Raw genomic sequence first — 24,745 nt, 5'->3', positions numbered from 1 at the left:
ACCGCAACACTGGGAAACCAGAGAGAAAAATAATCCTGGAATATAGAGCAAGCAGCCTCAAACCATTTGTGCTAATGGAGTGCATGAATGCGTTCTGTTGTTCTCATTCGTATAATTTGTTGTATAATTCGTTGTAGATTTAAATTACGGACTGCCACACATAACACCGAGCCCTGCGTGGAGCACTACACATAACACAGAGCACTGCGATCTGAAGGAGCAGGCTGCAATACAGAAAACCACTCTGGCGCTGACAAAAAACATGCTGCAGCCTCTCCTGCATAATGGAGCTCTCTACATCCAAATAAAAACACTTCGCGTCGTGGGAAACAAACAAGATGGGCACCGCACTCGCAGAATTCGCGGGAGCGGCATCCGGAGGTGCACCTGACCCGTCCAGACTGCTACAGCAGACCGCGACGGCGAGGAACTCTGGGCTGACAACTGAAGCCCCGAAAACAGCGAAAGAGAAGGTCCCGACGCACCCCCCAGCGGTGTACAATATTTACAAGAGCTGGAAGAGGAGATCCCCCGACGCTGGCATACAGCGTAGCGTCTCAGCTTCTCGGACATGACGGTAATGCGCGTGCACGCGCGTACCCGATTCGCGCCAAAATCTTTTTTTTTTTTTTTTTTTTGAAGCCCTGTTCCGCCGAACAAACCGCTAAAATTAAAACTGACCCACAAAAACAGAAGGAAGAGCAATAACCAGCCAAGAAAACTCCTCCAAATTACTGCTGCCTCTTTTTTTTTTTTTTTTTAACAGCTAGACAATATAGACACCCAAAACAGCAACCAGAGCTGCCTGCTCGTTAAAGTAATGGGCAAAAACACAGAGCTGCCTGCTCGTGAATTAGCTTGCTCTTTAAAATGCTCATAAGTTTTAACTTTCTATAGTGGCTGCCTCTCCCAAAGACATACACCTTTCTAAACAAAGGGTAGTCCTTCCCAGCCACGTATGGGAGATGGGGAGGAAGGGGGGAGGGACTCGGGGACACCCGAGTTTAACACCCCCAGAGGCTGTAAAGAAAGGAAACAAGAAAGGAAAAGAAATCCCTGCCTGACCAGCGTCTAACAGAGAATTCCTAGGCACAGAAGAAGAGGTAGCATTATTAACCACTAAAAGATAAAGAGAGAGACTAATGGGCTCGCTTCCTACCTGCTGGGAGACTGAGAAAATACTGAGGCTAAGGTCACATGGCCAGGGCTCCTATTGGCTCTCTAGAGTCAGAGTTTTTTCTCAGTCTCCACCTGCTGGTAGGCGAGCACAACCCATCAGTCCAATCCTGGTCCGGTCCGGAGGGACGCTAAGGAAGTTAAATGGGTTAAGAAAGCATCATCAGAACTCTTATAAGAGGACATGAATAGGAGAAATGCTGTTCAGAAAAATCTGCCAAAAACCCCAGGGCCTGCTATACTGCAAGACTAAAGGAACTCAAAATATACTCTACAAAGAAGAGAAAGTGGTGATGTGATAGAAACATTCTGATATCTTGTAAGTTTCATTACAAAATGGCAGCATTTTGGATAGAAAAGGGAAATGACTGAAAATCATGTGAGGTCTGTAGTGACACTGTGGATAAGAGCCACTGGATGGACCAAGAAGTCCATATTTGCCAATACCTACTACATTACTAAGTTAGTTTTGAGTTATTGTCAAAATAACTACTAGGCCAAATAGTTAAAACATATGATCAAAAACAAACCGTGTTGGGGGTGGGGGGGGATCACAAAAATAAAACAAAAACCACACACAGCAAATTCAGCCATTTCTGGACAATTACTGCCTTCTGGTAACCCTGCTCCAGCTGCTCATTCAGTACAGGCGAGAAAGACATCAATTGAAGGGCTTATTTCTAAAACCCTCTTAGTCCAATGCACCTAATATGGATTTAGCAGGGTTTGGAAATAAGTTCTTCAGTTACAGATGGGAGTTATTTGTAGATTTTCTAATAGTAAAATAGATGTGGTAAAGCATCCTGAAGTGCAGATTCTGTTTCATACAGTGTTTGCTCAGCATATGCAACGTTGCCAGTCATTAGTATTCCGGAAACGTACAATGCTTTCTGCAGTCTCCTAGATGCCCTAGGACAGCCAATGTTAGTGTATGTCCCACACACTAAATTGTGAGTGGTCTGTGCTACCTACATGATGTTATAACTCACTATCAAATTGGTCCAGCCCTATGGAGTGTGAGACTGTGACATTCTAGCCAACAGAGCTGCTGTTAACAGGCAGAAGTAGCTAAGGGAACAGCCTGAAGAAATAATTTAAGTCCACAGTTCCTGCAGAGTGAATGTTCACAAGTCACATGTACTCCTGAAATATTGCACAGTATGCAGCAAGGAAGGTTTTCATTGAATGCTGCATATTTTAATAATAGAATAATTTTATTCCACCAGTAGCACATATTCTTTCAGCGATTCTGGCAAGGGGAGCTCTTTCACTGCATCTGGCAGGTAGCGCACGCCCAGACTGCAGCGGACCATGTATCGTGATAAAGTCTTTAGTGTTCCAGGCGTGGCACAGAGCTGCATCAGTTTATCGCAGAGCTGTTGATCTCTGGTGATCTCACGGGGCATGCTTCCATTTTTCCTCAATTCAAAATGCCCTGCTGCTCTGTGAAGCAACTCCAGGCATGCATCCTCTTTTTCTGTCCCAAGTCCTCTAACCAGCAGTGCAACCAGCCTAGATACAGGGCTCTGGCCCTTTAAATTTGTGACTCTAACCTCTGCACCATAATCCAAAAGCACTCGCACGCTCTCCAGATTCCCTTTCATGGCGGCCCAGCTGAGAGGGGTGTCATTGTTGTAATCCACAGCGTTGACAAAAGCTCCACTTTCCAGTAGTGCGCGCACACACTCTGCATTGTTTTTGAAAGCCGCCCAGTGTAGTGGTGTATCCTTGTTCCCATCTAGTGCATTGGGATTAGCACCATATTCCAAGAGAATCTCCACGCAGGCATCATCCTTCTCTGCCGCATAGTGAAGAGCAGTTCTGTGGTACCCATCATGTGCATTCACCTATGTTCAAGACAAAGTACTATGTAGTTTCTACAGTCAGCAGGTAACTTAAACACTATATATGTAATACTAGTAAAAGAGGCCCATTTCTGAGCAAATGAAATGGGCGCTAGCAAGGTTTTCGTCGGCAACACCCGCCAACCCCTTCGTTGTGGCATTGCTCCGCCCTCAACTTCATGATGTTTGATGCGAGGGCGGGGCCCGTAGTGATTTCCCACCCCCCCCCCCCGCCTCCCTGTCTCCCTCCCTCCCTGCCAACCCCTTCGTTGTTCTGCCCTTGCTCCGCCCTCGAGAGCGGGGACCGTAGCGATTTCCCACCCCCCACCTCCCTCCCTGCCAACCCCTTCGTTGTTCTGCCATTGCTCCGCCCTCGAGGGCGGGGCCCAGAGCGATTTTGGTGGCTTCACCACCACGAACCTTCGAACCTTTTTGAGGGAAGTCAGGGCTTGGCTTCACTGACGTCACTGTCTTCAGAACGTTGAGGGTGAGTTTTATATATATAGATACTAGTTACTCAACTTCTATCATTCAATGAACAAGTCTTAACCTTCTACATTAAACACAGTGAATACCTCTATTGGCCAGGAAAGAAGCTATAGATTGATTATAGGATCCTCTATGCAGGGGTAAAACATTTTTGGTCGGACTTGAAAATGGATTCTAAAGGCAGCAATGACAAGCCAGGTCCTGCAACTGGTGCTGACACACAGAACTGAACAAACCCATTATGCACTTTCCCAAGTCAAAATCTGTATTGTTACCTCAGCTCCTTTTTCCAGAAGGAGCTCAACACAATCGGCATCAGACACCATGCATGCACAGTGCAATGGCTTCAGAGTGCCATGCATGCAGTTCACATCTGCTCCCTAGAAAAAAGAACAAAAGACAATTGAACTGTTATCAAAGAAAATTATACTTTCTTACCACTTCATAGCAAGCAATAAATTTATCACCACAGAAAAGTTGCTTTTCTAAAACCACCCAAAAGTTACCTATAACTTCTGGTCCATTAGAGTTTTAGTTGTTGCGACTTCTTTTTTTTTGTTTGTTTCATTTACAGCACGAGCAAAAAGGCAAATAGATGTAAAGATATGTAATAGAATAGCTTAAAATTGTCATACCACTAGCTGGGTAGTTAGCCATAGGAAGGGTAATTTTCAAAAGCCATCTATCTGTACAAATGGTTATTTAAAAAGAGTATAATCCAGAAACACCCCTAAAATGTTAATGTGTGCCTGTAAAGAGATTTTGGCTGTACCTTCTTTCTTTGGAAATAAAAAATAAATTGAATAAAAGTTCTACTTTCTCTTCTGGAGTTCTGAAACTGCTGCAGCTAACTGAAGTAACCTGAATAAGGTCTGTCAGATTGCTGCTACTTTTAGGCAAGAATGGAGCGATTCCTGAATCACCTTGGGAAGAGGCGAAGAAAATTCCAGAGTGTAACTGTCTCAAATAACTTGTAGTACCCAAAGTTGTGTGGTTATCTGGGCCCACCTCTGGTAAAAAAAACTTTTGTTGACCTCCTACCAAAGGCACCAGACAGCAGGTCCGCAAACCTACATTCTGGATTACTCAACATTATTGCAAAGAAATCTCAGCCTCCTCTATGGCTCCTTCAAAGGACTGACCTCTGAAAGGAAATCTGATTAGTACTCACTCTTCCCAGACTATATGTCATGGACTCCTTAAAGCGTCCTCTAGATAAAAACCTCTAAAAGAAAGTTTGGGGCGATCTTCCAGAAGCCTAGGAACCCTGGACTCAAGACTTTTAACCAATTCTACTAAATCCTCACTGAAAGTCAACCCTCCTTTAAAAGGTAATTTACTGAGATGCATCGTACTGAGCCAGAGATAACGTCGAGCAGCTAAGAGAGCCATATATTTTGTCAAAGCTCTGATCCAATCACATAATGCATCTGCCAAATAGGTCGTGCCCAATCTAAAAAGGTAGAACTTGAATCATACCCCACCGATGACTGTGGAGGCCAACTGAATTTTGGTACTGAACCCGACCAAAATCGGGGTTCAGGTTTCAGCTGAAACCGAAACTCTTCTTCCCCCCTCCCCCCCCACCAGGCCGCGCGACCACCCATAGGCCATCCCTGAAGAAGCTCTGGTGGTCTAGTGGCCTCTTTGGGGACAGGAACAAACACCACTTGTTCCTGCCCAGTGCCGCTGCTCAGTACAAAATGGATACCGAGACTACAGTCCCGGCAGCCATTTTGACATAAGAAGTGGCATCAGACAGAAACGAGTGAGATCTGTTTCTGCCCCCCAAGAGGCCACTATACCACCAGGTCTTCTTCAGGAGGGCCTATGGGTGGTCAGGCGGGCTGGGGGGTTCAATAGTTATTTGGGAGGGGGAAGAGTTTCGATTTCAGCCAAAACCTGAACCTGTATATCGAACCAGGTTCAATGCCAAAACTGAAACTCGGTTGACATCTACAGTTGTCAGGTGGGATGATGCAGATTCTACCTTTTAAGACCAGGCATGACCTATTTGGTAAATGCTTTATAAATCAGAGTTTTGACAAAAAATATGGCTTTCTTCATATCTGCTAAGAGTTGCCTCTGGCTCAGAAATTGGTCTGCTGCGAGAAGTTTTAGCAGCCATTTCCACTGGAACCAGCCATGCGCAGGAGCAAGTGGGGACGCTCCTATGTCTACTACCCACCGACAATGAGGCAGGCCCAGGAGGGAGCCGCTGCCAGGGGGTGTGCTCAGGAGGAGGTTTTTTTAGTTGAGTGTGGGGGACGGGAGTGTGATCTGTTGGAGGAGCAGGTATATCCATAAAATAAACCTTGTAAATTGCAGAAATATAAACGCAATACCATATTTAAATCCTGCTCAAAACACAAATTGTACAAGTAAAGTGGCTCTGTCTGAGATTTGTTCTTGTGAAGAGTCCAAAATAGCAGATATATCCAAAGCTGATTACTGATTTTCCCCCAGTACTTAAGTTGGCAACACCTTATTAACAAGAGGAAACGAATCTTGTGGCAAAAGGTAAGACCTCATTCAGATATTTTTTTTAACTTATCCAGAGGTTGTACACCCAATACCTTTGGAAAGTTAAGTAACCACAAGTTCAGATGTCTAAATTGATTTTCATATTGTTCCAACTTGTGGAGAATCAGAATTTTGTCCTTCACCAAAGTTTGCACTACATCTGCATTTGCTTTCACAGATTTCTCCAGATCTTCTAATCGCACATGATGATCAGTCTCTAAAGTCTCAAACTTATTAGATAGAGAACCACAGGACAATTTAAGAGAAGTAATATCCAAGAGCAATTGGCAAACGCTAGCTCCAACTTGGTAAGATAACCCCAAATAGAACCAAGAGAGTTACCTCTCCTGAAGATTCAGATGTCCCATTCCTTGTTAGATCCTCGGCTTGCACCTCCGATGACAAACTAGGATTCTCAACTGCAGGGGCTAATGGCACCAAGGGCCCCTCCGTCGGGGAACAGAAAACGTCTTCCACGGCAGCGGGCTGTGTTCTGTTCTAACTCGAGGAAGGACTCACTGCCAAGAGGGGAGAATGCAATCCCAGAGATCCAGGGATCACAGCTGTGCATACCAGCATTGTGTGCTCGCGAGGGCCGAGGGAGACCTCGGCCCCAAGCGGGACAGCGCTTCTAACACTGCCAACAGCAAGGGCCTGGCATTCATTTTTTACCCCCTCTTGAGGTGAAGACAAAAACCTGACAATCGTGGGCTGAAGAACAAAAGGTGCAGGAGACATCTAGCCCAAGAGTGGGGCTCTCACCTTCCTCTTCCATTTATGCGGCATCCAGGTAGGAAAATTCAGCAGAAAGCAAAAAAACTTGCTCACGGAGTTCTGCCACTAGATCTCGGGTGTCTCACCATGCCGCCATCTTGACTCCTCCCCACTTTACTGATATTAAAAATACTGTGTTGGAACACTTGATGGGCAAGACTATGCCTTGCATGATAGGAGTGCATCTCCTGGATAATGTGGATGATGCTGAACTTCAAGTGGCAGATCATGAACTATTTTTGCGTAAGGTCTTCCAGAACTTCTGGCAGTTTCCTTATGGAGGAATCAAACACACAAACTGCCGAGAATGGAAAGCAGTGAACAAAACTGAAAGGAGCTATTGTACAGGCAACAAACCTTTTTATAAGGAAAGTAAATAAAAGTAAGAGGAAAAGGAGACCTCTTTGGTTCTCAAAAGTAGTAACTGAAAAGGAAAGGAATAAGAGGTTAGCCATTATAAACTACAAGAGATCGCAGAAAGAGGAAAACAGGTGACAATATCTTGAAAAGCTAAGAGAAGCTGGTAGAATAGTCAGTAAAAGTGAAGATGAAAATAGAGGGAAAAATAGCCAATACAGTAAAATGAGGGGACAAGACATTTTTTTAGATATGCTAGTGATAGGTGGAAGTGCAAAAGTGGCATTGTGAAACTCAAAGGTGAAGGGGAGAAGCTGATAAAGATAAGGCGAAATTGCTTAACAAATATTTATCTATTCACAGCTGAAGGGCCAGAAGCAGGACTGCAGAAAATCAACACAAATTGGAATGGAGGGGTGGTAGTCCCTGAATGATTTTCAGAGGACTGTGTTCATGAGGAAATAGCTAAACTAAAAGTGGACAAAGCGATGGGGCAAGATGGCATATATATGAGGGTACTGAAGGAACTTAGGGAAGTTCTAGCGGCTCCGCTGGCTGACCTTTCAATACTTCTCTAGCGTCAAGATGGTCCCTGAGGACTAGAGAAGAGCAGATGTGGTCCCTCTCCACAACAGCGGAAGTAAGGAAGAGGTTGGGAACTACAGGCTGGTAAGTCTGACTTCTGTGGTAAGTAATTTAATGGAAATGCTTTTAAAACAGAGAAAGCAAAGTTTTTGGAATCCAATGGATTACAGAACCCAAGGCAACATGGTTTCACTAGAGGCAGATCTTGTCAGACAAATCTGATTCATTTCTTTGACTACGTTTCCAGAGAGTTGGAGCGAGGAAGTGCGCTAGATGTCGTGTATTTAGATTTCAGCAAAGCCTTTGACATGGTTCCATATAGATGACTAACAATTAAACTGAGTGCCCTCGGTATGGGTCCTAAAGTGACTGACTGGGTTAAGAACTGGTAGAGCGGAAGGCGACAGACAGTAGTGGTAAATGGAGATCATTCTGAGAAAAAGGATGTTACCAGTGGTGTGCCCCAAGGTTCAGTTCTTTGGCCAGTTCTTTTTAGCAATTTTATAAGCAATATTGATGAAGGTCTGTCTGGTAAGATTTGCCTCTTTGTGGATGAAAGCAAAATCTGCAATAGGATAGACACCCTAATGGTGTGGATGCCTTGAGGAAGAACTTCGCAAAGTTGGAGGAAAGGTCTGGAATTTGGCAGCTTAGATTTAATGCTAAAAAATGCTGGAAACATTTGGGCTGCAAAAACCTGAGGGAACAATACAGTTTAGGGGGTGAAGAACTTTTGTGCACAAAAGAGAAGCGAGACATGGTGTGACCATATGTGATGATCTTAAGGTAGTCAAGCAGGTACTAAATGTGATGGTGCAAGCTAGAAGGATGCTTGGGTATATAGGGAGAGGAACGGCCAGTAGGAAAAAGGAGGTGATAATGCCCCTGTATAAGACTTTGGTGAGACCTCATTTAGAATATTGTGCACAATTCTGGAGACTGCACCTTCAAAAAGATATAAACAGATGGAGTCGGTCCAGAAGACAGCTACTAAAATGGTCAGTGGTGAATTTGTGGAACGGCCTCCCAGTGGAAGTGGTAGAGACAAAAACAGTATCTGAATTCAAAAGGGCTTGGGACAAGTACATAGGATCTCTAAGGAAGTAGATGGCATGGACAGGCAGACTGGTTAGGTCATATGGTCTTTATCTTATTTTTCTATGTTTCTATATTTATCTTTGTCTCGAGCAGGGGAGAAAGTTATAACTAAGGTCTTAAAAATTTGGGAACTCTTTTTGAATTCTTTGACAATGTGGTTGTGAAGTAATTCGCTTTCAACAAAATAAGGTTGTGATGATTTATTCTATTTATCAGATGGGAGGGAGGGAAGTTGAGGATAGAGATTTTGGGTTGTTTGACAGAACTGACTTACCTAAAAAGAATATTTCTTTGACTATTATAGATAAATGGATTTCCCTGTCACTTATGTAACAAATTGTCTGTATGGTCATTCTACTTTCAATAAAGAAGATTTTTCATAAAGATACTGTGTTAATCTTTGGCTCATATCTAAACATATAAGCACTTTGGAAATTAGCTCCTGTAGAAATACTTCCTGTTCACAAAAAAAAAAAAAACTTAAGCTCACCAAAATTTGTGCAAAACAAAAAAGTTGCTTACAGTTACACAGCAGAGCAGCTGCATACTATTAGCACCATTTTAGGCTGTGAAAAACAGAGCCAGAATGAAACTTTGCCTGGTCTACGCCCCAAACCTGAACAATGCACTTCTATCCAGAAACAATTCCCAAAAGTCATCTTCCACAAGACAGCTGCTTAAGAGAACTCCAGTTCAGTACCAAGTCAGTCTGGCCAAGTATGTGAATGTAATGTTATGTTATGTGCTCAACTTCTACTTGAGTACATCAGGCTTCTGAAATGGATATTGTCATGGAAGGGTGGAGGAACCTTAGACAAGAAGGCTCAGGATGTCGGTAGCTACTAAGTGGAGGTTAATTCTTTTCCTAATTGTGACATGCTTATTTTTGGTAATCCACACTGCTGGGTAAGGGATATAGGGGAGGAGGGGTAGATGTTAGGTTCCATATGAAAATCTGAATGTGCATCTGAGGTTGCTGCTGGGCAAATTGCATGGATTGTGTTACTCTTTATTTTATTTTTTTTGTGGCTGCCATACCCGTCTGATGAGGTTGTCCACATTTTCATGGGGGAATGAACGGATGGCTGCGATGGTGCGGATCAGTCGCTCAGACAAGGAGTATTTGCTCTGAATGCTCTGCATAATGTACCACATGCTGGAACTCATCAGCCCTCAAATCTTATTTCACATGCTCCACTCTACCTGTCAAAGAGAAAAAGAAAGGTTTCTAACAAGTCAAGACTGCTTACCAGTATTTGCTGCTTCTTATGCTGCTGTGAAGCACCAAGCTGCTAATAACTTTCCTAGGGGTAAAAATATCACTGTTGGCACTTTTACATTTTGCTATTAAGATACTTAAGGAAGACTAATTGCCCAACCCAGGTGCAGTCCTCTAATTGTAATGTGTTCTGCTATAACATGCTTCATAAAGCAAAATTTATTTTAAGTGGAACCTAAATCCCACCGACTCAACACTACCAATTTCAGCTTTTTCTTGTCCTTTTAGAATATTTACTTTGAAACAATTTTATTAAATTTTGAAAACACCACAATCATATCAAGAACAATGATGCTTGAATAATATAATAGTATATAACGGAACCCCTTCACCCATACCCCACCATCCCAACCCATCCCAAAAGTAACATTTAGAAAGGAAAAATAAACTAGCTAGAAGGCCTAGGCTCTTATAGCCTCCTTGCTATAACCCCCCCCCCCCCCCCCCTCACCTCCCATTACTCTCCCTTCCTACAAAACCCCTACCCCTGGGATCGAGTATTCATCCACTATCTAAAATACAGGCCAGGACAAAATTACAACTTATTCAAAATTAAACTTTTGGCTATTGCTGAGAGAGATTGTAGATAATGTCCCTATATTAACAGAAAGCACTTTTTGCATTTTGAAGAGAAGCCTGCCTTCGTTTTAGAATGTTTAATCATTTGTATCCAAGGACACATTCGCTAAGTGAATCTCTTGTGTGTGTGCATGTCAGTAGCCAGAGACCCAGAAGTACCATTAAAATGTATTAAAAGGAAGTAATTATGAAACTTCAAGAACTTTATTTACCCTTCAACTATCTCTCATATTGAATTCTTCTCAGAGTTTTGTAAAATATTAAAATGGCAATGAAATCAATGTGCATGTCTCTTGGGGCCCACATCAAATGATTCACTAGCAAGGTTCATGTTAACCTCAACTAACATCCACAGTGAAGTGATGCATTCTGAAGTATGAAGACAAAGCTGGCACAATTGTGCCAGTATATCAAAGAAGCTCTTGGTTGGGAGACAATACAGTTATGTTAAAAATTATGAAAGCCGTAGTATCAATTACCAGCCCAAAGTGGAAGTACTGCTAAAGTAGTACTCACAGCCTCTGAGATATAAAGGGCCCACTAATGCTCACATAGAGGCATATTTTCAAAGCACTTAGCCTTTCAAAGTTCCATAGAAACCTAAGCTTTGAAAATGAGCCCCATAGTGTCATTTAGGGACAGTTATCCACGTGGGCTACCGTTAAGATGTTATTTTAGTACAGAACCCATTTTACACAATGAGACTTAGTTATTAATAACAAGGGTTTACAGTAATTATAACAGGTCTTAATGGGAGCCCACAATGATAACCCTCCCCCCCCCCTTAGTGCCCTCTTGAACAGTGATACCCTGCTTTCTCATAGCTGATCATTATAGTAGTCGATCTTCTTAAAGGCAGTGCATGAGGGCTTCCTGATGAAAGCTGGATGGGAAGAAACAAGACACAGCACATAGCAAGCAAGGAAAAACAATGATGCTATAATAAACAGGTTTTCTGACCTGTTGATACTTTCTTCTCTGTCTAGAATGCGAGCATTAGATCATATAGACTCCTCCAAGGAGACAAGATCTGAACTAGTACACTGCAGTAGAGCAGAGTCAAATCAGTTTGTCTCTCATTAGGTCTCATGCTGTAGGGTCTAAGATGATTATGAAGGAGCAAGGAAGGAGAGAGATCATGCAAGATGGTACTTGTGCCAACTGCTTGTCCAACTCCTCTTAAAGAGCCCCACTGCTGTCCTACTCCTCTTAAACAGCCTGACTCCTTGACACCACTTTCTCTCTCTCCTTCTGCAGCATCAATGCAGCAAAGACTAAAATGAAGCTCTCAGCCACTCCACCTGCCATACATATGAGTTTCTGTAGCTGCTGCTTGCTGCAGTGGCAGAGGAGCAAGATGAAGACACCCATTCATGGGCTGGCCAAACACTGTCCTTCAGTATTAGGTGTCTCAGCTGATGGAACACAGGCACCTAAGAAGCAGAAACAGCAGGCAGAGTCTGCTCGTTTCAATCTATCTCACCAGATCACAGTAGAGGAGCTGCCCAAATACCTAGAAGCTATGCAGAGGTGAAGAAGGAGAAAGGTGAAGGATTACAAAGGCAATAGAGGTGAGCGAGCAGCTAAAGAGTGGGTAAGAGAAGACAGACATGGAGGAAGGGTAAAAAGGAAACAAGTGAAGAAATAAGAAGGGGTGATTACATGGCGATGGTGTGCATTACAGAAGGGGGTGGCAAGATTTTTTTTTTACTTGGAAGCAAGTTGTTAGGTGTGATATGTCAAAAGGGAGAGACCTCCTGATTTCTTTGAATCAAATTAATGCTAGTTCCTTATAGGCAAGGTTATAGAAATAACTGTTTAAGTCAGCAGTTTCCAAATGGAGTCACAAAATTATCAACTGGGGTTGTGACTGGGTTCTTGTGGGATTTTTAAGTCAAGCTCAAAGCCACTTCTGCAGAACCTGCTTACATGGGATCTTGAAGGACAGGAAATAAACCATACTGAAAAAGAAGGCAGGTTTCTAGTAGAGGCTGACTCAATTTTGGCACCAAACCCAACCCAAAATCCAGATTTGGCCATGTTTTGGTTTCAGCCACAAATACCAGTGCATTTTCTGATGGCAATGAAACTCCCCCAACAGAACACTTGACTAATCTCTGCCCCCCCACCCCCAATCATAGGGCATCACTTTCCCACTACTCATAAGCCCTCCCTTGATCTATCTTAGAAACCCTGGTGTTCTAGTGGCCTTGAGGGACAGGAGCAATTTCTAGTCAAAATGGATGCTATAACTTCCCATGACAGCCTCCTCACAAGACTGCCTCAGGAGGCCCCAGCAGCCATTTTGAATGTAGACCTGGCATGGGCAGAAGCAACTGGGGATTCTCCCTGCCCCGGATGAGATCACTAGACCACCAGGGTTTCTAAGATAGGCCTTTAGGTGGTGGGTGGTGTTTTCAGTCAGGTGGACATGTTTTCTGTTGGAGGGGGGTTGTGGAGCCTGCTTTTAGTCAGGGTGGGGCCGTGCCACCCAGTTTCAGCAGCAGATTTGGTTGCGGTCAAACCCCAAATCCCTGGTTTTAGTTATCCTCTAAGGCTAGTAATCAGAAGACAGCTTCCATCTGTCTTCTTCCTTATGTGGGCTATAAGGTGCAATTATGCCAGGTTCATGACCTCTAAAGTAATAAGCCACTAGCAGTGTTTAAATGCAGTCAGGTCAAAGTTTAAACCCAGTCCATTATTATTAACAGACAAAACTTCTGAACAAGACCACTGCAGTTCTTCACATAAGAGACAGTTTCAACCTATTCTATTGGAGTTTTATATACCACTAATATTCCCAAAGGATTCAAAGCGGTTTACATATTGAGAAAACAAACTCCAATAATAATGGACCAGTCTAAATCAGGACCAATTTCAAAATTGCTGTTCAAATAGATAAATATTTAGCAATTTCCTAAAAGGAAAAAAAGGAAGCTTATTGCATGATCTAGCCCCTACAAAAAGAGGCCGCAAAAACAGATTTAAACCAGAAATTTTTCAAACAAGGATAACCCAACTTCAAAGTTCTCGAGAAACTCAAAGACCTCTCTACAGATGAAAAAGTCAATAACTCAGTTCTACCCTCAGAATTAATGGACCAAAAATTGACTTAAAAATCAAACAGAAAATCTTAAAATCAATGCACTTAGTTATATTAGCCAATGAAAGTCTCGGTAAATAGGAGACACGTTATCAAAATGCCCGAGCACACTGATCAATCTAATAGCTGTATTTTGCATCAACTGCAGATGTTTTAACTGCTTTACTGAAATGCCAGAATAAGGTGAATTACAATAGTCCAACTGCGGTAGCAAGACGGTCTGAGCAACAGATCTAAAATCATCTTTCATTAATGAAGTCTTATCGCCCGGAGCTGTCAAAGCTTGAAATAAAACCTTCTACTGAAAGTATTAATCTGTTTCTCAAAAGATAAAGTTGAATACAAAATTACTCTTAACACTCTGGAATGATCCTCAATATTTAATACCTCCCCTGAAAATAAAGTAATAATTTTACTTGAAAGTTTAACTATCTCCAAAGTACTTTCATCTTCTGTTTATGTAATTTCAAGAGATGACTTGTAGCCCAATTATTTATCAAAGAGATGTAATTTTTGATAGAATGAACTGTACTATGCCAGCTAGATAAAGCAGAACCCAAAAGAAATATATCATGTGCACAGGAAAGTATAGATATCTCGTCACCCAGAAAATAATCACCCAAAAACTCAAGTATACGTTAAACAACGAAAGAGAAAGCGGCGAACCCTGTGGGACCCTACAACCAGGATTCCAATCAGATCATCTTCCACACCTTCCCTGAACACTGTAAGTTCTATTTGTTAAAAACTGTTCAAACCATTTAAGTATACTTCCAGAGATGCCTAATTCATTCAGCACCTTGACATGAGGATTTGTGGGTCTTCACTGGAATTCATTCAGCTGTTTGGCCTATCCATTGATTTCCTGGAATCTCCCTGGTATCCCTTGAATACCCTGCAGACCAACCTGGACCCTAAGAGTGGGGTCATACACTAGGCTATTGGCTATCTGACCCTTGTCTGTAGCTCTGAGAATAAATCCCAGTCCTGAACCAAGCAGAGTACAGATGCAATGAGCACTGTCTTAGGGCCCCCATCCCTCATGGGAGTTGTGGGGGACCAGGCCCCTTTCCACACAGGAACTGGAAAGTATGAGTAGGTTGGGATTTTTCCCATTACAGAAGTTGTAGAATGCACACAGGCTGGACCTTTCCTTTACAAGGAGGTGCAAAAATTATCCTAATCCTGTCTTCATACCTCACAGGAATCCAGGGTTTGGCATAGGGTTGCTTCTCACCCCTTCCCTCCATGATTGGTGCAGTACTACACCCAAAAGCACATCAGAACACAGAAGGGTTGGGATTGTATTAGTGCAGCATTTATCACTGACAATTTGAGGGCCGCAAACAGACTGGGTTTCAGGCTATCCCTAATGGATAAGCATGAGATAGATAGTCATACACACTAGGAAGAGATAAGGGCTATAGTTGATACATGCTGAGGACTGGAAGTGAATACTACTGCATTAGTAAGAGAAAAACAATGTGGGCTGTATAGGTAAGTTGCCTCATCAGATACACTCTGGTCAGATTCTAATTCTTGCAGCCCAAGAGTAACAGTTTGATATTTCTTAAACATCTATTTGGGAAGGCTGAGAATTTTGAAACACGAGACTGTCAGGAGGGACAGAGGGAGGATGGGCAAGAAAGGAGATGCCTAAAGGTTGGTGTGGGGAAAGGTTGAAAAAGGAGGTTGGCTAGAGATAGAGGGAAGCTGGAGGACAGGTTGGTTCAGAGGGGAATACCTCAGATAATAATTTCATTTTAAAAAAACACACTTACTTATGTTAGACAATGAGAACACTGCATCAACACACATCTCATTGGGAGGTACAAAATTTAAACCAAAACTGACTGCTACAGATTGCTGAACAGAAAATACTGAATACCTGACCCAGTCACATATGTAAAATGCAAAGACTCTCACCAAATACAGAATAAGTAACGATGAAGACAAAAACTGAAGTAGAAGACCCAAGAAGCCAGACTCTGGAGAAACAGAAACACAAAGGCATTTCCTATTGTGCTGTGCAAATTACAAGACATCAGAAATGCACATTTCCCAAAGCTGACCGACAAAAATCAAAGACTTCCCACAAATAATGAGCAAGAAAAACTCTGTTTAATCCTGGAGAAAATAGAAGAAACAGCTACTACAGCAGCAAAATGTATCCTGCCACAAAGTAATAAATATAACCTGACCAGGGACAATACCAAACAGCACCAGAACCTCAGAATTGTCCTCTGTACACTGTAATTTTATTTTTCTGTTATTAGTATTCTAATGATCTCCTTCCATCCAGTTTTTGTTTACCTTAATTGCTAAATATATTGCTTTGGTTTTTCATTAATTTATCTTGTGTATTTTGTCACAGAGATTCCCCGTTGTTTGTGTTGTGCTCGTTTATTCGTCTGTATTTTTATGTATGTTTTCTTTGTACTTCACATAAAGGTGGTTTATAAATAAATATTCTAATTTTAATACCAATCATAACAAAAAAGTTATCTGAAATCTGATATCAGAAATGCCTATACTGAACACTTAAAAATAAAATTAACGAGCAATGTCTCTAGATATTTTTTTTAATTATTTTTTGAGAGGAGTTCACCCTCCTATTGCTAATTTCTTTGGTGGTCATCTGGAGTCATACAAAATTTTCAAGAGCTAAAATGTGGTCATGCAAGATCAAGAACTGGGAAGCTCTGGTGTAAATTTCACGGGCCACATAAATCTTTACTGCCATCTAGTGTCCTCGTAAAAAATAAATAAAACTCATGGACTCAACTTCAAAGAAGCACAGCTATACAAAAAAAATAAGATTTCCCCTAATTTGACTTATAATCCCTTTCCAAAATTCTTCCGCTTTGACGCTCTGGAACATTCCTCCTATTTAACCCCCCTCCCCCCCCCCCACAATTTCGTATTATCTTATCAGAAAAATACAACAGCCTGAAGTATGATCTCAAGGATGGGGCTTTTAAAAGCAAAGAATGTCACTATGTTAACCTATTCCCAAACAGTATGACAATATAACAAAAAAGGGTATAAACAAGCCCCCCAAAAAAGAAATCAATGGAGCTACGAAATAAGTTGTACTGTTACTGGCAGAGATACAGAAGAAAGAGACAAAGTGAACTGGTGGCAAAGGAATAGGCTAAGAACCAGAAAACTTAAGTTCAGTGACTACTTCTATCACTGGCAATCATCATGACCTCAGGGCAAGACTATCATCCTTGGCCTCAGGTGCTCACTTGGGTCTACTCTCTCCCGAGCAGTAGCACCTTGAGCTTGCATATAATCTGTTATACAGAGCACTAGACAAAGCCCTCATAGGCCTGCTAAAAAAAAAAAGATATCAAAAACAGACAGCGCCAAATAAATCTACAACTGAATAAATAATGGCATTCTAACAAAGGCACAGACTTCAAAGCTGTATTAAACCCAAACTTGACTTGGGGGGGGGGGGGGGGGGGTTGGTTAACATATCTGCCACTTGCATCATTCCTTTTCTTTAAGCAAACCATAAATCCATTACTACACATTTTACAACATGCTTCAAAAAGGGTATACCAAACACTTCTCCAGAACATGGAGAGTTTAAAAGCTTAGTTATGATGAATTTATGGTTTTCTATGGGAGGAGACATGGGTAAACAGTCCAGTGCCAAAGTGCACTTTGATGGTATATATAATGCAGGCCAAGAGCAAGGAACTGGTCTGGGAGACAGTCTCCATGCGCAGTGAGGGGTTCATCTTTTTTGCCAAATTGCTGCTGGTTCTAAGAGAAAGTTGGAGCTTTAAATCAATACCCCTGCAATTATGATTTAACTATGAGGTTCCTGATGAAGCCCAGATGCGGGTGAAACAATTTGGGCCCCGTTGAATCACAATCAGTATTTGAATGTGGGGTTGCCAAGCCAGTTTTTGACAAAGCTAAGTAATTTATGCTATGCTGTTGCTTGGTTGATTTTTGTTACTCAGAAATGTTTCTAAACTTGTGCTCTAGTATGGGCAGATTGGATTGAGAAGTGGTGGGAAAAGTTTTTACCCTATGAAAGAGATCAGATCACGGATACAAAATCTTATATAGATATCAGTATCCTGTTGATCAGACAGTGGTGTGTACCTCGGTTTCTGAGGGTATTTCCCCCTTCAATATTTAATATTGTTTTTACACAACTCTTTAAGATTGTGTTTGGCTGTTGTTCAGTCTTTGCAGTATTAGATTACGTAATTAGGATCAACAGTCCATGCTGTTTTTGAACATTTATGTGAAGTACAAACTCCCCCTCAAATCACAAGTCAGGAACCTTGGAATAGTTAGATTCAACTCTTACCTATTCCCCAAATTCAAGCAACCTTGAAGGCCTGCTTCTACTATTTGCGACAGCATCACTGCCTCTCTCCTTACAGCGAGAAGGTAAATCTTATCCCAGTTATGCATGCCATGATAACATCAAGAATGGATTACCGCAATGCACTATACAATGGTCTGACTACAAAGGGCCTGCACCAGCTCCAATTGATTCAGAATGCTGCAGCAAGACTCACAGAAGGTTACAAGAGACGTGACATCACACCATTTTTGCAAAAACTTCATTAGCTACCAGTACAACACACGGCTAAATTTAAAACTCTTTGTCTGATATTCAAAGCCCTTTAAGGAAATGACCATGAATACCTGAAGAATAGATTGATCCTCTATACACTTCCAAGGACACTAAGGTCCTCTCAAGGACTATCAAAGAGCCTGCAAAGAGGTGGGATAATGTGGGATACAAATGCAATAAATAAAAAATAAATAAATAAAATCACTAACCACACCCTCTCCAAAAGACATTACACAACGTGATACCTGCAAGCAAACCTTCTCTGGAGTAGCCCCCACACTCTGGAATGCACTGCCTGGAAGGCTCCAACACAAGACTATCTCTACTTCAGGAAGCAGGTGAAAGCTTGGCTCTTCAACCAGGCCTTTAATGGATGAAACAACTAACTTCTTAGTCTCACACACACAAGGAGTGACAGGGGCTGCACATAATGCAGCAGGCCATGTTTATCCACTCCATCTCTCTTATCTCATGTGCACCTTTCTTTAAATTAGTCACCTCTTACTCTCTTACCTATCTGTATGTTAACCATCTCTCTGACCTGATGTACAACTTTCTTTAATCACCTTACTTTCTAACTCTATCTATAAGTTCCATCTTTGCTTCAACCCTTCACTGTCAATTAAAATGTTCTATTACATATTGTGTTTACATTGTAAATAGTATACTGTGCCATACTTTGTATTTGAATATTTGTACTGCTGTAATTGCCAATTGCTCATGTTTGATTTATTCTTACTGTAAACCACCTTGAGTAAATTCATTCAAAAAGGCAATAAATCCTAATAAATAAAAATAAATGCTGTGCCACAGGTGTGTTTGTTGGCTTTTTAGATGATTCGGTTCTAATTAGCATTCTTCAGTAGCAGGAACAAAGCCGGTGTTACAGTTCTGCTCACAGACAATGTGGTCTTGCTAAAGGGTAAGATTTAGTATACCACCTTTCTGTGGTATAACCAAAGCAATTTACATTAAATTTACTTTCTCTGTCCCTAGTGAACTCACAATCTTAAGTTTTTGGACCTGGAGCAATGGAGGGTTTAGTGACTTGCCCAGAGCTGCAGTTGGAATCAAACCCAGTTCCCCAGGTTCTCAGCCCACTGAATTAACATTGGGCTACTCCTCCAGGACAAGGCTGAAAGTGTTCCAGTTCTAAACAGATAGGGGGAGCGGGATGCCAGTTTCGCTAAAAATCCGCATCATTTATTACCTGCCCAGTTAGCAATGCATAAATCTACCATACATACTTGAATATAAACAGACATTTTTTGCCCCCCCCCCCCAAAAAAAATTACATCTCTGTTTACATTCAAGCCTTTCCTCCACCCATGTGGTGTCCAGCATTCCTCCCCTTCCCAGTGGTGTCCCTCCCCCCTATCCCCATGAACCAAAAGTCAAAAGTTTCCACTCCCCCACCCCTTCCCTCAGCAGCCATTTTGACTGTGGATATGATATGGGCAGGAGTGAGTGGGGATCACTCCTGCCCCAGCTCACACTAAACCACCAGGGTACTATGGTAGTCCTGAGGACAGAGGAAAAGGGAACTCTTTTGGTTCACAGAAAAGGGTGGACAGCAGAGGAGTGACACCATGGGGGGAAGGAAGAAAGGGGAGCAATGCTGGCATATAAACCCTCAGTTTATATTCTAGTTTACATTTTTCCCCTAAAAAAAGGGGGGGGGAATGTTATCTTGGTTTATATTCAGGTGGGTTTATATTTGAGTATATATGGTAATTAACATGCAGAACCCAGGGTGCGCTCCGTATGCTGGTTCCTGAGGATGATCACTCCCTCACCAGGTTCCAATTCAAAATGGCATGTGGCCAAAGGCATCAGAGTGGTATGGGAAACAAGGCATGTAGTGGCACCAGTCACTGCCTGCCACATAGCAAATAATGGAGAGATGAGCACAGCCAGCAGTGAAGGCCATGATTCCGTAAGGTGCCAGAAAAAGCATTCACAAAGACAGAGGAATTTGTCTATTCTATGTGCAGCTGCAGCATACTCAACAAGTATATATGCACTCATCAGACATTATACAAGTTAGCATGGAACCCTAGGCAGTAACTAGATTATGCCTGTCAAAAAGTTAACAGTGGAGTGCTGTATGGACCAATACTAGGACTGGTGATTTCTAACATATTGACAAATAATCTGGAATTGGGAGCAGTGAGTGATCAAAGTTTCCAAATGACACAGAATTATTCAAAGTTATTACACCAACAAGTAGATTCTGAGAAATTGTAGGAGGACCTTATTGTATTGGGAGACTGGGTATCCAAATGTCAGATTAAATCCAATGTAAACAAGTGCAAAGGGAAAATACCCAAACTATAGATACACGATGTTAGATTTCCTAGCATGCAAAGGATCTACTCATCATTGTGGATATGTTATAATTCTTTACTCAGTGTGCAACAATGGACAACAAGTGAATAGAATGTAGGAATTATTAAGAAAGGAATGGAGAATAAAACAGAAAATGTCTTGCTACATGATGTGACTGCATCTCAACTATTGTATGCAATTCTGGTCACTGCATCTAAAAAAAATGAAATTTTAAAAAGGTACAGAAAATGGTGACCAAAATGATTATGGTGATGGAATAACTCCGCTATGAGAAAATGCTAAACAGGTTAGGGTGTTTCAGCTTGGACAAGAGATAACTGAAGGGAGATAAAATAGAGGTCCGTAAAATCATGAGCAAAATGTGTAAATGCAAATCAGTTGTTCACACTTTCAACAAGTACAAAGACTAGGGGACAAGCTGTAAAGATACTGAATGGTACATTTAAAAAAGATAAGAAAAGATAGTTTTTTCATTCAATGAATAATTGAGCTCTACAACTCAAAAAAATGTAGGGGCCATTTTACTAAAGCTTAGCACACACTAACGGATAATAGCGCAAGCTAAATTATCCTATTTTATACCTGTCGGCCATGTAGCACCTGTTAGCATGTGCTATGCTTTAATAAAAGGGCCTCCTAGATTGTGAGCCCACTCGGGACAGAAAAAGTACCTGTCTATAACATGTAACCCTCTTTGGTTGAAAGGCAGTATATCAAACCCTTTACCCCATGTAGTAAAAGAAATTAGTGTAGTTGGATTTAGAAAATGTTTGCATAAGTTCTTGGAGGAAAGTCCATCAACTGTTAAGGTTCACTTGGAGAAATCCACTACTTTTTCCTAGGTATAAGTTAAGGACTTTTTTTTTTTTTTTTGCAAAATCCCACAGAGTGCCTTAATATGGGGACAGTCTTGAACTTTTCAAAACTTACTAAGTATGTCCACAAGACCTATTATATGTGACCACAAAAACTTCCACCCAGAAGCACTTTTATACAGTGGGTACCAGGCACTATACGTATTAACCTAACTGAATTTTGTTAAGCAAAAGTGTTTACTAGTCTAACAAAAATTCACTAGCATAGCTCAATGATCTTAGACTTATCGTAATCAAAGTGGCAATAGATGTAGTTGCTTAAATGCAGAAGTAGTCCTTTGATTCACTTCTGCTTTTCTATCCAAATTGTTGTCCCTTTCATTATACTTCTTATTTCTAAAACTGTAAACTGCTCCCTGTAGTAGTATATGAAATAATGATGATCTAGATGGCAAAAAATTGTCATATCTAGAGAACTCAGAATATCTATTCCACAAGCTATTACAAACCTATAAAACTAGTTTTTAGGGGTTAACACTGCTCAAAAAAGCTAGTCATGAAATGGATTAAATTTGTCCAGTGGTTCTTGATCCAGTCCTTGGAACACACCTAGCCAGTAAGGTTTTCAGGATACTTACAATGAATATGCATGTGATAGATTTACATACAATGCAGAACATGCAATTTATCAAATGCACATTCATTGTGGATATCCTGAAAACTGACTGGATGTGTCGAGGACTGGGCTGGGAACCCCGTTATTACAATGAAAAGGTACTGCCATGTTTTATTTGCTACTCTTCATTTATATGCATTCAAGTGGATTAACTTGGAAATAATAGTTTATTAAACTGCCACACATTGACCTTTCAAAACAGTAAATAATTGTCTTCCTGTCACTACTCCAAAGTTATTATGGGCCAAAATAAACAAATGCCTTCTGCCTGATTATAACACGTCTACTTTGTTGTACCCCAGGTTTTTTACAATAATAATCGTGAAGTAGGTAATTGTTTTGATGGCACCACTAGGCAACTGAGAAAAATAACTTGTTTTTATATTTCAGTGCTTTCTGGTGCCCTTGAGTGGCCTGAATGGACTATAACTACTAGGGGACAAGATTGCAGTTTACTTTGTTAGTTTGCACGCTATTTCCCTTTTTAAAATGGTACATTTATCTAATTTTGGGCTGTGCATACGGAGACGGCACCCCACCAAACGTTTGCAGTTGTTAAATATAACTTACCATCCGTATCCTCCCCCCGACAGGCAAACTAGCCTAACAAATAATGCCTATGATAATATTGGGATAGCAAGTCAAAAGCATCTGACAACACTCAAAAGCCGAACAACCCTCTTCAGTCACAGATCCCATCCCCTGAGGTCTAGCATCTCTCCCTTCCTTTTCCATTTCCCCCGGTCCCGCATGTCTCCTCCCCGTCCGCGGTCTGATGTTTTCTCTCATTCTCAAACTCTTCTTCTTCCCACCTTCAGACTTGTCTTTGAGGTCTCCGACAACGGTAACAATTCATATAGGTGGCCTACAACCACCCCCGGAACCTGCCTTCCCCGGCGTCCCGCTTCACCGGAAACAGGAAACGCGTCACAACGGGGCGGGACGGCGAGGAAAGTAAAGGTCTATGCAAGTAGGTTAGATGATTGAGAATAGGAGACGGTACGACGCTCTTATGGGTTGGAGCCAGTAGGCGGAGCAAGGAGGGTGAAGACAACAGGAAACGGAATGACGTCAACAAGTTGAAGCCACTAAGGCTAGCCTTTGTTTCCTTGTCCCCGCGCAGCCGTCATCTATCTAGTACACACAAAAAAAAGCAAGCAAACCTGAGAGCTGCTACATCCTCGTTGTCGTTCGTTATTATTAATCTCACTTATATTTTCAAAAATACTGGCTTGTGCAGCATACGAATGTGCATAGAGGAAATATTGGTTTCATCGGTTAGAGTACTAATTTGTTCTACATTTTAAATCATTGTGTCATTTGGAGGGGCTGGCTATGGCACTCCCTCTATTCGTGCAGAGATGTTTTTGGAAGGGAAATGGTGCTTGATATATATATATATTTTCCAACTACATTCAAGCGGTTTACATATATTCAGGTACTTATTTTGTACCAGGGGCAATGGAGGGTTAAGTGACTTGGCCAGAGTCACAAGGAGCTGCAGTGGGAATTGAACTTGGTTTCCCTGGAGCAAGTCTAGTGCATTAACCAACCACTTGGCTACACCTCCACTCTTAAAGAAGCACCAAAACAAACATCTTGATATGATGAGAATCAGATACTTAACAATCAGACTTAATATTTTATAAGTACAATTTTAAAAATTTAATTAGGTTGAAACTGGGTGCATTTAACATTTTTTTCCAGTGCCTATATCAAAAGAAAAAGATGACATGTGGGAACTTGCTCCTTTTTGCTTTATAATGCAGTGGGATGCTATAAAAATGCACTTGCTTTTATTATTATTATTATTACTACTACTACTACTATTTCACAGATATGAGTTGAATAAAGAGGTAGGTACTTCCTTCATGCAGAAGTTCTGTCCAGAGGCAGTCTAAATGTACCAACATTGTCCAGTTCAGCACACTATTAGCTGCCAAGTTCATACAAAGTTAATTATGTTCAATGGAAAATAAATCTGTTGGCCAAGGCTGCTTGCTATGTAAATATTCCACGACTGTTTCATTACTGATATCAAGAATTACATATTAAGGGCATTTGCTGTAAACTTTGTTTTAATTAGTTTATCCAGTCCTGACATGCACATAGTTTTGCTTTTTTAAACCTAAAGGTGAATCCTAAGGGTGGTTGAACAATTAGGTATAAACTGTGGTGGTGGTGGTGGTGTTGTTGTTGTTGTTGTTGTTGTTGCTGCTGCTTGTTTGTTTTACTTGTTTTGGACAGCTTTGGTCCTGCTGATCTGTAAATCTGTTGTCTGAAATTTTGGAAGATAGAAATGAGAAAATTAAAATTTGGATGTACTCTGTAGAAGTTATTGTTTATTTTTGCAATGTGTGTATGGATGCCTGTTCTGGTATGTGCATTTGATAATATTTGAATAATTGTCTATACTTATGGCTATGATTTCTGAACATGTGGCATCATTAAAGGACAGACTTTTAAATGCCCAGCTGAGTGTATATGGT

The 24,745-nt window shown here is 41.4% G+C and overlaps 1 protein-coding gene across 3 annotated transcripts; it reads right to left on the bottom strand.

Annotated features, from left to right (window-relative positions):
• Positions 1 to 1,756: 1,756 nt before the first annotated feature.
• On the bottom strand, positions 1,757 to 23,158 carry ASB8 (ankyrin repeat and SOCS box containing 8). 3 transcript variants are annotated; one of them, XM_030211535.1, is made up of 4 exons: positions 23,069 to 23,158; positions 9,885 to 10,049; positions 3,785 to 3,889; positions 1,757 to 3,023 (listed from the first exon to the last, which is right to left on the bottom strand). In XM_030211535.1, the coding sequence occupies exons 2-4, from the start codon at positions 10,011 to 10,013 to the stop codon at positions 2,391 to 2,393; spliced, it is 867 nt and encodes a 288-aa protein (XP_030067395.1). In that variant the 5' UTR covers positions 10,014 to 10,049; positions 23,069 to 23,158; the 3' UTR covers positions 1,757 to 2,390. The 3 variants fall into 3 exon arrangements, with proteins under 3 accessions (XP_030067395.1, XP_030067396.1, XP_030067397.1); XM_030211536.1 differs by having other exon boundaries at positions 9,885 to 10,045; XM_030211537.1 differs by lacking the exon at positions 9,885 to 10,049.
• Positions 23,159 to 24,745: the final 1,587 nt, after the last annotated feature.

The sequence above is a fragment of the Microcaecilia unicolor genome, chromosome 8, assembly GCF_901765095.1.
Source record: "Microcaecilia unicolor chromosome 8, aMicUni1.1, whole genome shotgun sequence".
Taxonomy (NCBI): Eukaryota; Metazoa; Chordata; class Amphibia; order Gymnophiona; family Siphonopidae; genus Microcaecilia; species Microcaecilia unicolor.
Note: the sequence above shows the minus strand (reverse complement) of the source record. Positions and strands in the feature narration are given on the sequence as shown.

Bases quoted from the DNA above. Each gene is read 5' to 3' on its own strand.
- ASB8 (XM_030211535.1), bottom strand. From the start codon at position 10,013: ATGAGTTCCAGCATGTGGTACATTATGCAGAGCATTCAGAGCAAATAC. The intron at 3,890-9,884 runs GTATGGCAGCCA...TCTTTTTTCTAG, and splicing joins TGGACAACCTCATCAGACGG to GGAGCAGATGTGAACTGCAT. The intron at 3,024-3,784 runs GTAACAATACAG...TCTTGAACATAG, and splicing joins TTCTGGAAAAAGGAGCTGAG to GTGAATGCACATGATGGGTA.